Source organism: Dermacentor variabilis, chromosome 3, assembly GCF_050947875.1.
Source record: "Dermacentor variabilis isolate Ectoservices chromosome 3, ASM5094787v1, whole genome shotgun sequence".
Lineage (NCBI taxonomy): Eukaryota > Metazoa > Arthropoda > Arachnida > Ixodida > Ixodidae > Dermacentor > Dermacentor variabilis.
Genome location: NC_134570.1, coordinates 55625109 through 55638945, shown reverse-complemented (window position 1 = coordinate 55638945; position 13837 = coordinate 55625109). Strand labels below are relative to the sequence as shown.

At 42.4% G+C, this 13837-nt stretch overlaps 1 protein-coding gene across 2 annotated transcripts in view; it reads right to left on the bottom strand.

Annotated features, from left to right (window-relative positions):
- The window catches only part of Cap-D2 (CAP-D2 condensin subunit), a 56941-nt gene that overhangs the window by 41573 nt on the left and 1531 nt on the right, over positions 1-13837 (bottom strand). For both annotated transcript variants that reach the window (XM_075685165.1, XM_075685166.1), the window contains exons 6-10: positions 10780-10925; positions 9353-9474; positions 8265-8388; positions 6164-6311; positions 366-488 (exon numbers count right to left, since the gene is read on the bottom strand). In XM_075685165.1, coding sequence (XP_075541280.1) covers positions 366-488; positions 6164-6311; positions 8265-8388; positions 9353-9474; positions 10780-10925 — 663 coding nt within the window. The remainder of the gene's footprint in view (positions 1-365; positions 489-6163; positions 6312-8264; positions 8389-9352; positions 9475-10779; positions 10926-13837) is intronic.

Genomic DNA, 13837 nt, shown 5'->3' with positions numbered 1-13837 from the left:
AATCCACAGTAAGAAACATATATCTACACTAAATCAACATGTGAAGCTGCCTCACACTAAAACTTCCATCGACATTTTCAAAACTGATGATGCCATTAATTGAACTTAAATGATAATCTCTCACTGGTCTTGGGAATACATCAGTGATAACCTCGAAAGACTTTAGTAATTCATAGCAAGATCGGCAAATTATATGTAGTTGCATGCAACTTGTGTTGCTATGGTAGAAGCAGAATGCAGAAATTTAGTTACCACTACAAGCTTAGCTTGGACTCTGGCCTGACATTTTTGTTGGTCCTTATTTAACTGTACTCCCTGCCTCGATGCTCTCAAAGTGAATGCTAGTGATATGCTGGAAAACAAACCTCCAGGTGGTCAAGGAGTGTGTCTCTCAGTTCCTTCTCCTTGTTGTCCAATCCCTCTTTGCTTAGGACATCGAGCACAATCTTGAAGAAAACTGTCAAGACTCCAATCCGCATGGTGTAGCTCTGAAAAAGGAATATGAGGGTATGAATTTGGGATAGTTAATTTGGCAAGGTGCGCCGCAGTGACCACAGGATGGTAAGAACTCGAATTAGCCTAGACCTGAGGAGGGAACGAAAGGAACTGGTACATAAGAAGCCGATTAATGAGTTAGCGGCAAGAGAGAAAATAGAGGAATTCCAGATCAAGCTACAGAACAGGTATTCGGCTTTGACTCAGGAAGAGGACCTTAGTGTTCAAGCAATGAACGACAATCTTGTGGGCATCATTAAGGAGTGTGCAATGGAAATCGGTGGTAACTTCGTTAGGCAGGATACCAGCAAATTATCGCAGGAGACGAAAGATCTGATCAAGAAACGCCAATGTATGAAAGCATCTAATCCTACAGCTAGAATAGAACTGGCAGAACTTTCGAAGTTAATCAACAAGCGTAAGACAGCTGACATAAGGAAGTATAATATGGATAGAATTGAACGCGCTCTCAGGTCTAAAAAGTGAAGCGCTCTCAAGTCTAAAAACAGTGAAGAAGAAATTAGGAATTGGCAAGAATCAGATGTATGCGTTAAGAGACAAAGCCGGCAATGTAATTACTAATATGGATGAGATAGTTCAGGTGGCTGAGGACTTCTATAGAGATTTATACAGTACCAGTGGCACCCACGACGATAATGGAAGAGAAAACAGTCTAGAGGAATTCGAAATCCCGAAGGTAACGCCGGAAGAAGTAAAGAAAGCCTTGGGAGCAATGCAAAGGGGGAAGGCAGCTGGGGAGGATCAGGTAACAGCAGATTTGTTGAAGGATGGTGGACAGATTGTTCTAGAGAAACTTGCCACTCTGTATACGCAATGCCTCATGACCTCAAGCATGCCGGAATCTTGGAAGAACGCTAACATAATCCTAATCCATAAGAAAGGGGACGCCAAAGACTTGAAAAATTATAGATTGATCAGCTTACTGTCCGTTGCCTACAAACTATTTACTAAGGTAATCGCAAATAGAAACAGGAACACCTTAGACTTCTGCCAAGCAAAGGACCAGGCAGGATTCCGTAAAGGCTACTCAACAATAGATCATATTCACACTATCAATCACGTGATAGAGAAATGTGCGGAATATAACCAACCCTTATATATAGCTTTCATTGATTACGAGAAAGCGTTTGATTCTGTCGAAACCTCTGCAGTCATGGAGGCATTACGGAATCAGGGTGTAGACGAGCCATATGTAAAAATACTGAAAGATATCTATAGCGGCTCCACAGCCACCATAGTCCTCCATAAAGAAAGCAACAAAATCCCAATAAAGAAAGGCGTCAGGCAGGGAGATATGATATCTCCAATGCTATTCACAGCGTGTTTACAGGAGGTATTCAGAGACCTGGATTGGGAAGAATTGGGGATAAATGTTAATGGAGAATACCTTAGTAACTTGCGATTCGCTGATGATATTGCCTTGCTTAGTAACTCAGGGGACCAATTGCAATGCATACTCACTGACCTGGAGAGGAAAAGCAGAAGAGTGGGTCTAAAAATTAATTTGCAGAAAACTAAAGTAATGCTTAACAGTCTCGGGAGAGAACAGCAATTTACAATAGGCAGCGAGGCACTGGAAGTCGTAAAGGAATACATCTACTTAGGGCAGGTAGTGACGGCGGATCCGGATCATGAGACGGAAATAATGAGAAGAATAAGAATGGGCTGGGGTGCGTTTGGCAGGCATTCTCAGATCATGAACAGCAGGTTGCCATTATCCCTCAGGAGAAAAGTATGTAATAGCTGTGTCTTACCAGTACTCACATACGGGGCAGAAACCTGGAGGCTTACGGAAAGGGTTCTACTCAAATTGAGGACGACGCAACGAGCTATGGAAAGAAGAATGATAGGTGTAACGTTAAGGGATAAGAGAAGAGCAGATTGGGTGAGGGAACAAACGCGAGTTAATGACATCTTAGTTGAAATCAAGAAAAAGAAATGGGCATGGGCAGGACAAGTAATGAGGAGGGAAGATAACCGATGGTCATTAAGGGTTACGGACTGGATCCCAAGGGAAGGGAAGCGTAGCAGGGGGCGGCAGAAAGTTAGGTGGGCGGATGAGATTAAGAAGTTTGCAAGGACGGCATGGCCACAATTAGTACATGACCGGGGTTGTTGGAGAAGTATGGGAGAGGCCTTTGCCCTGCAGTGGGCGTAACCAGGCCGATGATGATGATGTTGAATTGCACAACAACATCTTGAGGAAAAAAAGAGAAAAATACAGTGCGAACTACAGAACCACACAAAGCACCCGTTTGACTTTGTTTGTGTGGTCCTCTAGCTAGCAACATTTCTTCTGAAGGAAATGCTACAGCTGACTTCCATCATTTGACTTTTCATTGATCAGAACATACTGAGCAATTTCCTACAATACATTCAAGGACTAGTACGGATACCTTCGCAGGAAAGCCACGTACCCCATAGAACCAATGCATAAGAACATATAAAATTCTGGAGGCAAAAACCCTTCGCCATTCAATTTTCCGGATTTTCTGCAGTGTCTGCAGGTTCGATACACATTAATCGCAGCCACCACGTCCGCCATTTTCATTATCTTGCAGCCATAACCACACCACCTCAGCAATCCTAGGCCTAGCAGCTTTGATGCTCGTTACCCAGATTTCTTCTCAGTGCCGCATTTTTCATTGAAAGAATTCGCCGCTGTCGGCAGTAGTGCCGACTCCACCTTTGTAATCCTCGCGGCCGGCTTCGAAGCGCGGAATGCTTGACGTGTTACATAACGTTGGTCCCCAAAAGAGAGCTTCGCCAGAATATGGTAATGTTATGCGTTGAAGCATACGCAATGTACTGCGGTGAAGCATATTAAGAGCGAAAAGGGGCAACTGTCACGGGACACAATATGTATTCCTTAATTTAATCATACACGCGTGCGTCTGTCGTCTCCTGTCACAGTACGAGCAACGATACTGTTATTAGTGTACTGGCAGGTCTTCAGAGCTATTTCGGAAAGTGCCTGTGGCGATTTCAGCCCTTGGGTGCAGCAAAAGGCGCGCATTCATTTTTTCGGGCTGCCAGATTTTTCAGACATTTTCGCGGCCCCTACGGAATCCGAAAAATGGGACGTTGACACTCCCAAGAGGGAAGCCTTACCTCAGTGTCTATGAAACTTTCTTGCAGAATTAAACACAAAGTGACAATATTACTGTATTTATTCGAATATAAGGAGAGACTTCTTTTCGCAGAATGCTTAGCCTAGAAGTCACCCCTTGTATATGCAAGGGTGATAATCAAGAGAACGGACTGGTGGGCTAGTCGGCACTGCATAACTTAAGGCAAAGTGCAAAATAGCACGTAGGACAACAGAAGGGAATGAAGACACAGCGTTACTAATAACTGAAATTCGTTGCACATGGTTACCTCATATATACCATAGTACAACAGGAAGAAAAAAAAAAGAGAGAGAAAAAAAGAAGGCCACCGTCGCAATGCAGGTTCCTTTTCGGCAAAATCATCCACCATAGGCCGCTACTGCTATAGGAACATGATTTCCTTTTGTGAAAGCGAAACAGATGGGCAACTTACAGTTATCATTTAGAATCATTCCGAATGTCTCGATGATCTCCCTAGTCACTTGATCTTGGTTTCTAGATATCACTTGTGATGTGTCAAAGAAGGGTTTACAGCCACAACGCAAGCAGTGTGCGGCTAGATGAGCAGTCTTTACCAGATTATTAACATAGTTCGAATGTTCCCATAAACGATCGAGGCACCTTCCCACAGTCTAAAGTAATACGATACACCATTGCTTCCATGCACGAAGCAAATTCTTCTCAGCGTTTTTTATTACAGTCATTGTGCTTCTTTGTAGCATTGTTAACTTTCGCGCACAAACCAGACAATTTAAAAGGGGCTGAAAAGGCGATCTCAACGCCAACACGATTCCCAATTTTCTTTAGATTACAGCTAGCTTGGTGCAAGTACAGCATGTACACCACTTTTCTGCCTTTGCTCTGTTGGGCAGTGGAATCTGGGTGAGCATCGTGTTTTCTTAACACGCTGCCAGCCACTGCTGTCAGCATTTGTAAGGGGTAGCCAGCTGCGCTTAGACACGAAACTTGGTTTTAGAAGTTTCTGTGTGCCAGGTGATGGCAGGATTTTAGAAGAGCATTTTTAAAACAAAGGTTAATGATGCCCCACTTAACTAGCTTGGAATGCGCTGAAGAAAATGTTAGAATGGCTTTTTTCCCTTGGGGCTCACAGCACCAAGACACATGACTGTCTGAGAAAACAAGTGCAAGATCTAAAAACCTAATAGAACCGTTAGCAGGCTCTTCACATGACGAAAGGTTGAAGGTACACGGCAAATGTGGCAGAAGCTAAGAATTCATTGTCATGTTGTAGAAACACTAGATAATCATCAACACACCTAAAAAATTTTGCAACCTCTGATCCTTTCAAGCTAGTGCACAGAATCCTATTGTAATGAATGAGAACTAGGTCGCTTAAGAGAGGCGCAGGGCAGGAACCAATGCACATGCCTTCTCTCTGTGAAAACGTTGAGTCATTAGCAGAGACTCAGAGTTGTTAGTAGCTGTGTGTGTTCGTTTCCTTATGTTGTCGTACGTGCTATTTTGCAATTTGCCTCAAGTGATATATCGCAGCAACAGCGTAAATTGCAGCAACTAATAAACCGTGGCAGGTGAGGCAGCACTCTATCTTTTAGCATATAACCCACATCACGAATTAAAGAAATTGAACAGTAAAGCCGGGATGCAGGTTATACGTGAATTTCACCTTGAGGTGCGACCTTATGGTAGAAAGAATTTCGCGTTATGGTGTGACTTTATGGCAGCGCCTGCAGCCCTTCCATGAAACCACACCACAAGGCAAAATTCGCGCAGCCATAAGGCGAAATTCACATATAACCCGCAACGATTATTCCGGGGGTTTCCAATTACAGCTAAACTTTGATATAGTAAACTCAGTAAAATTTTCAATCTGTTCCGTTATACAGAAATATATAGTTATATTGAAATACGACCTTGTACGCAAATAAGTACAGTCGCTGATGGATTTTTCTTACAGGGAAGGGGCAGCAAGGTTTTTCTAATTGTCTGGCAGTTGGAGAGAGCAAATTTGGATGAGAAAAAAATAATTTTGTTGAATTTGTGAGTTGGCAACAAAAGCTACGCTTTTATGCCATGTCGACGATATCTTCATATCGGTGATACGAAGCGAGCCAGCAATGCTTTCGCGTTCACTCCACCGCCCGTGGCTGATAGCGTCGCCTGCAGTGGAAGACGCTGTCATGAAAAGTGCGGGCAGTGGGGAACGAAAGCTTCATCTGCGTCTTACTTCAACACGTCTCCGAAACTCGAGGTTTCGCTACCTCCAGTATTGAACAAGTGGGAGGACAGCGCGTATGATGCCATGGCAGTTCGACATGGCCACTCTTTGAACACACAGCAGGTAACATATAAAGCAGGACGTGCGGGCTGAATATGCACTCAGCTGTGCTGACAGCCATGCACGGCCACGACCACGGAAGAAAAGGAGACATGCGCCACAGCAGGCGCAATTTTCAAAAAAGAAAAATTATGATAATACTAAAAAACTCAGCTTTGGTTCGGAAGCTTGCACTATTGGTTGTGTTCATCTATAAAACACACAAAAAGCAGATAGAAACCTTGACATTCAGCAGGTCAACAAGCAAGCCAGCTGACTTCGTGACTAATTCAGGCATTCTGTCTGTGAGCTCCACAAGAAATGTGGCAAGATTCCGGATGCCGCCGACGTCTTGCGCATTCTCCAAGGAATCCAGGCGGCACAGCTCTCTGCATGCAAGAAATAGACGTGTGAATAGAAATGCCAGAAAGAGTCCATGCAGTGCACCCAGCTTCTTGTTTTCAGCTCTGTAAACTCCCATCTGATACCTGCGGCACACAGGCAACGTAATGAGCATTCTGTGTCTGGGACATTATGACCCTTAACACAATTACTATTTGGCTCAATGCCTGGGCTACATGCGCTGTAAACTCACAACAACCTGAATCTGGATCTCCGCAGCAGACAACACCTCTGTTCTGCTGCCGTGGCTAATGATGCCACACTCCGCACCTCCGCTAAATATTACGGGGAAGAATATTTACAGGAGATATATATACAGGGACAATGCATAGCTAGAAACCACAGGGTAGAGCAATACCACTGAACAATGTCAGCATCACCTCATCTTCCTCTTCTCCTCACAATGTCTTTCTGTAGCATCACAAACTACTATGTAACAATATTAAAGGGCCCCTGATTATGCCCCATAACAAATTTTGGTTATACACAGGAAGTTGCAGGGCCCCGTCTAGGGGCCATTTTAATGCTAGAGTATGTCAAGTTGATTCATGCTGTCAAGTATGAAAGTATGTCAAGTTGCCATGCTGCCAGAAGGTGAACTTCAGTGCCAACATAGACATGCTCTCTCTTTGCCCCGACTAGGGTCCACAAGTGACGTTCGCCTTCTACCTTCTCCGATACTGGAGCCAAGAAAGCACGTCATGTTTATGTCGCTAGACCCGCCTCCTCTCTTTTAGAGCACAGCTCTTAGGCACCTGTCCCTGCGGCAAGCGTCAGCGTTGTACCTCGTAACAGAGTAAATGAGCATAGCAAAGGATGAAAGCGAACGTGGAGCACAGCGGGAGATGAAATACAGCGATAGCGAAGAGAGTGCGAGGAGGAAAGCAGAGGAGGATAGTGGAACCATGAGGCAAAAAGCGGAGGAGGAGGGTGTGGCAAAAGTATGAGAAGAAAAGCGCAGTGCCGCGCAAGATGGGCTGTGCGGTAAGAATGGCTATGAGATGGCGCCAGATTAGCGATCGTCGTCTGTATGGAAGCAAAGCGCTGCATTAGCAAAGGTCTGTCTGCGGTGGCTGCTCTGAACCACGACCACAAGGCACCCACGCGCTGCCTCTCGCAATCTCCCTATTAGCGAGGCAGTCGCGTCACACTTCACTCCGTCTGCAACATGCCGCACGAGACAGATTGTCTGTGCCAGCCAATATATCGCTCTGAATTTCGCATTAAGGAGTATCATAATAGTTGGTGAATTATTTTTTTTCACTTTCTTTTATGTTGCACAGCGCCCTTTTAGTACCAGTATTGCGCATTCTGCGTTTAATGATTTACTGAAGTCCTATGCAAGGATCGGTGAAATTGCAGGCAGTTCGTCTTATGCAGAGGCATTTTTGTATGCGGTGTCTGTTATCTCACAGGAGTACCAACCACTGCAGGTTCTGGCATCAAGGCTGTTTCACAAGCGGCGATGTAAGCGAAAAAAATTGCCACTGCCACGCATGACACAGAGCAAATTTCGTTGATAGCTTTCACGTGCGTCAGCAACATCGTGCCTTACGAACAATGGTACTAAAAGTAATAAGAAGTACGCTTTAAGCTGGTGTTAGCTTTCAGCATGGCTAATGAGTGGCAAACAAATGTAACCACCAACAAACAAATGTAGAGCGGTTACTACTCTTTTGTGTTTCCTGATTTTCAGCATTCCTGCATGACACAATCGCGATGGTGGGTGTCGGTGTCACAGTTACCATATTAATGCTTGAATGCAGCACTCTGCCGTGAAGCCACACTTCTGGGCAAAGCTACAAGGGCCTTGTTTGTATGTCTGTGCTACTGAGTTGCTGCATTCTTTCTTACCAAAAGCTAACCAACCCTACAACTTACAGCAGAATTTCCCACACAATATCCACCAGGAAAAAATATGAAGCAGAACTCTCTCTTACCTGATGCAGTCACCAACAATGCTTTTCACGCCAAACTTCTCCGAAAAGACCAACAGGGCTTCGGCAAGAAAGGATGCTACATGCTCGTGAGCTTGCAGCACCTGCATTATTTTCATGACGCATCCTGCAAGCACAAGGCACCTAGCTTGAGCACAATGTTACGAGCGCATACTGTAGCATACTTGAGCAAGTACTGTAGCAACTGTTTCCGTAGTTGAGCCACAAGCTTTTTCTCTATACCTTTGCAGTTTTATAAATGAAAAAAAAGAAGGCACAGCACAGCAAAATGAAATGATGGTCAATGCTGAAGCCAAGAGCAAGAACATGCTTGGAATTTCCGGATGTGCTTCAAGCTTGATAACTTAAGGTGCCAGTTTCATATACTACCTAATAGTGCTGCGAATGTCCCGCACAACAATTCTCTGCGTCGCTCTCCCTTACCTGACAGTCATTCATAAAGCCTGTGACATGTTCCCACAGTATACAATTTTGTGCTTCATACGGTCACAGCAGAGCAAATAAAAAAAATCTATACATAAATTTTTCATTATAAAAGTTGTCTCTGTTTCTTGTGCAATATAAGCTTGCTGCATCACATCATTGTCACATCACAAATGCTGTGGCCCCTTCCAGAAAGACAAGCCACATGCGGTAGCCACAAACCACACAAGCAGAAAGACATGTGAGATATGCGGTAGTTTTCAGAATTATAACAATGACTACTGGTCGAGCCTGAATGCTCGATGACAACGCATGAACAGGGACTGATTGTTGGACGTGTCATCCAATCCGATGACTGCCAAGTGCGGTGTCACTATGACCACTGCGAGTTGCACTGTTTCTTCAATAAGTACAAGTCCACTCAATAGCGAGCACAGCTTTCTTTGGAACATCATCACACCTATGCCTGCCTCCCCCTGTCAAGTCCATGAGACAATATGTGAGAAGACAGTAACAGTATACACAGTTGTTGCACTGTTGCAATGCCTTTACAATTAGGTGCTGACACCATCACCATCATCAATGTCCAACCTGCAACACATGCTCCATGATATCAAACACAAAACAGTACCATAACATAAACTCACCAATAGCATAGCTGTGCCTTTTGATGTTTAAGGCAATCACTGTGGTGAATGCATCCTTGATGGTGCTCGACTTTATGTTGCCAGCATCTTCTATCAACTTGAAGAAGCAATCAGCTACAAGACTGTAAAAAAAGTTTTTGGAGGACATCAAACCAAGAGGCTGAATTACTTTAGTAAAGCTTAACATTTTACCAATAGACCTGTTGTTGTTTCACTATAATGCAGTGACGCTACTGACACATGCTATTTCGGAGCAGCTTTTGGAGCAGTAAAGCGCACTTTCGGAGCTGGCTTACGAAAGAAATCACAAGCTATATTATACCTCAATTTAAACACTAAAATTGATACCCCCTCATAGCAGTTCTCACTATGGACTGCGACAAAGAAGTGGCATCCTAAGATGTGCTTAAAAAACATTTAAGTGGCTTAGAAAAGCACAGAAGCACTTAGACTAGTTATGTACAGCCTTTGGAGGCATTTTGATAACCTGCAGAGTGGTCTCCGTGCTCTAAATCTATGCTTTAAATCAAAGCACACTCTATGTGTGTGAGTGTGTCTGTACGTGTGTGTGTACGGGAGGTGGAGAAGAAGAAAGAAAAAAAAAGAAAGGTTTTTCGATAATACAGCAGAGCGTAAAGCACTTTCCTCCTTTACCTTGAGGGAACTGTGACGAAGTCCGGCCATATAAGGCGAGAGTTGGCCGTCAACCCTAAGCAGTACAAGCGCGAAGTCAGTTAAGACAACCCCCCTCTACAACCTTGTTAAATGGAATTGGAAATTCTTACTTTTTATTTTCACATTGTCGGGACACTGTTATCTCCACATTATACAAGTCCTCTAAACATAAAGTATCACTAATTTTGATTAAACTAATGCTATCTATGCAAATAGTTGCTTACTGGGCAATTTATGTGCTTTTGGCAGACACAAGTTTTGCAAACAAGTGGAGCCGACATATATATATATATATATATATTTTTTTTTTCGTGATTTATGGTATACAGTCAAACCTCGATATAACGAATCTCGACTTAACGAAATTCGCAAAGTAACGAACCATTTTCATTTTTCAATCTTAGTTCCATTGAAAAACATTTCTTTTTTTTTTGCGATTTCAGGTTTTCAATGTCGAGGACCTTCATTTAAAGCAAGAAATGAACAGTCAAAAATGTAACGTCAGTGCTTCCTCAACGTACCAAAGCAATGCATTGGCTGCAAGAGACACTGTAGGATCTGGATTGATTTGGATAACGTGCATTTCTTTAACGTGTACCTAAACTGAAGTAGTTGAGCATCTTTTGCACTCCGCCCCATCAGAACGCAGTTGCTGTGGCTGGGAATTGAACCCGTAACTTTGCACTTGGGAGTAGAATGTCGCAACCACTGAGCCACCAGTGGCGGATAAGGAACACTGACGTCAGACTCACTTGATGTACTCATCTTCAACAGGCTGCGGTGACCACAGGCACTGGAGGGAAAGCTCGTGTATATTCTTGAGGCACTGGACAGCCTTCAGCTTTTGTGACCCCCACTCAAGAAATTTCATGTTATTTGCAATAACTTTCTTGCGACCCTGCAATGGGAAAACAGAACATTTCAGAACAAATACCATCAACAAGTTTGACAGAATCTGTAAAAAGAATTCTGCTGTTTGCTGGTCACTGGCATAGAAGGAATGTTGAGCAAAGCTTGCACTGCTGCTAGCCATCATTCATAGACAATAGCCATCACATTTTATGCGACCCAGAATCAGCAAATAATGAAAAAATTTATGATCTCATGAAGGCACCAGCTCCACACAAGTACAAATGAGGTCAGCATAAGCATGTTGGTGATTAAATGTATATATAAAAAAAGACACCATGCTAATGCGATGTGCCACCTTTTAGCTTACAATAAACATTTATTTGAATGCTCCAAATTTTGCTGTTATAAATTTAAAGCCTTAGGGCTTTGAGTAAAGCTGGTTGAGTCGTGTGACTCAGGTGTTCTAACCACTGCAGTTCCTGGTGCCTGATCTTTTGGTTAATGGTTTATCATTATATTATGGTTAATAATAATAATAATTTATTATCACCATCATTATTTAATGCACCCAGTTCTGATGCACATGGAAACAAAAACAATAAAGGTAGAAATGCAAAACAACTACAACCAAAAGCTATGACAAATTTTTTTACAAATTTAGAATAAAAAAAAAGAACTGCATAAACAGTTGCCTAATGAGCAAAAAATCAGCAATAACACAATTAAGACATGGAGTACACATACAAGTACATTGCACATGATCAAAAAGCTTTGGGCAATGCATAATGTCATGGAACACCTTATAGAGCAACAAAAGGTCTGATTTAATACGCTTGGTTTTATTGGTGCGAGTTGTATAATTGCGAGGGCTGGGCTATGGTAGCCAGAACGGCAAAAGTGGTGCTTGAAAATATATATCAATTTTTTTGTGGAAGCCACCATTATGGAGGCCGCCATTAGATTTGCACATCCTATCCCAAACTACAGCGGCACACTCTAGTAGCAGAAGGAACACAGTAGAATACAATTTCGGAAAGGCAACAGGGAAGTGGAAACCATGGGACATACAACAAACATTTCCAAGAGCACGAAGGCATGTTCTTTTGCATATTTAGCGAGTGAAGAGAAGCTTGGAATTTTGTCCAAGAACACACCAAGACCTTTCATTTCATCAACCCTGGGCAGTGGAGCTAGGTATTATTATTATTACCTGAACTGAGCTGAGCTACTTAATTATGTCACACTTTGGTTTCTGCAGAAGGCCACGGGGGTGCACTGATTATTCTACGTTCCTGCTTGTCACAGCAAACATTCTTCTGTGTATAGCATTCAAAATCTGTATAATACCTATTTCACGGATGTTGATATTTTTCACCAGTCTCTTTCGTCGTCCTGTTCACAGCTTCGTATTGTCGTGCGCTAGCTTTCGTCATATACGTGCGCTCTTTCACCATGCAATTAAGTACATTTTCGCCTTTCCTGGTGAAATGTCTAGTGTTCCAGCGGCTTTCTTTTTCTCTTTTTTTTTCCCGTACAACAATTAATGTTCTGGTACATTGCATTTACACATATATTACATGAATCGTTTCCCCTTTCTTTATCCACTTTCCCTTATATTTGTAACTTTAGCTGTACAGTTCTTTCTCTCATTGTACTTGCTTACTAATCTTCTGTTGATGATCAGTTTATGTTTCCTTCGTCGATGGATAAGAGCTTTTATCAACCTTACTTGTTCTCTTTTTTCTGTGACAATATTATGCCAAAGTGACTTTTCTGTGCATGCATGATTTTCTTTCTTTTTTTAACCTCACATCCTTTTTTAAGCGCTACATTATCTTTTCTTTTTCTGGGCACATAATCTAAAGGTGGATTGATTAATTTTTATTGACTATCATGCATTGTTTGCGTTTTTCTTGGTCTTTCTGCATCAAACTCGCCGTGGCTTTTGTAGATTGTAAACTGTTTCTTTTCACAACGGTCATTTTCTATTTTATGTTTCTTTCCCTGTATTTGTTCTTTTTTCTTTTTTTGCCAGTGTGTCAGCACTCATACCTTAGGGTTGTTTGTAGGCATGTTAAATAAACAACTGATTGATTATTATACTCCCTATGATACATTGACAGTCGACCACAATAGTTTACGAACCATGGAATATGGCAAAAGGCTGAACATGTCCGCTGCCTGACAACACAGCCTGGTATTCGCATTTACAACCTCTGCTAGTATATGGGAACAACATTGTGATGTACAGTTTTATTGGCTGCTCAGAAATTCAAAATTTTTTTAGATCACCTGGTCGATGAACTTTCGTGGTTGACTGTACTGTACAGCTTAGGCTACACTTCAGGTAGTTTAGGAATTTCTACACAAGTCTTCATTCTCAAAGATTTAACTGAAATAAAGCAGAATGACATACACCCGTAGGCTAGAGCTCTGCCTAGGCAATATCCTCAAGCTTACTGTCTGGGAATAAAAAAAGAAAGAGGAAAGATTATAGAATATAGTACAAGTACTCTACAAAGTCTCTTATTCACCATGTCATCATGAAATGATGCCATTTCAACATTGTCAGCTTTCTCTGCATGATAAAGACATGCCGCCTTACTCAAATGAACTGTTTATTATATCCTCTAATGCAAATAATGAAAGAAGTTGCATAAATAACATTAAGTTTGCACAAAACAATTTCCTTCACAAGACAGGTCTAGATGCTCCAATCCAGCAACCATACAAGCATCCACATACAAGAATATTATAAAAACAACAGAATGGCTTTAAAAAGTCATCAATAACTTTCGTTCGCTAATGATAAAACTCCAAGTCCATTTGCAAAACCTCCAAGTCAACTTCCCTGCCAAACAGAAATTCCTTCTATTTCCTTGCCACCATGGTGAAGGAACAGAGCTCAAATTTAATGCAACACTTTGCCGACCCTATAACGATGCAAGTGCACGCGTG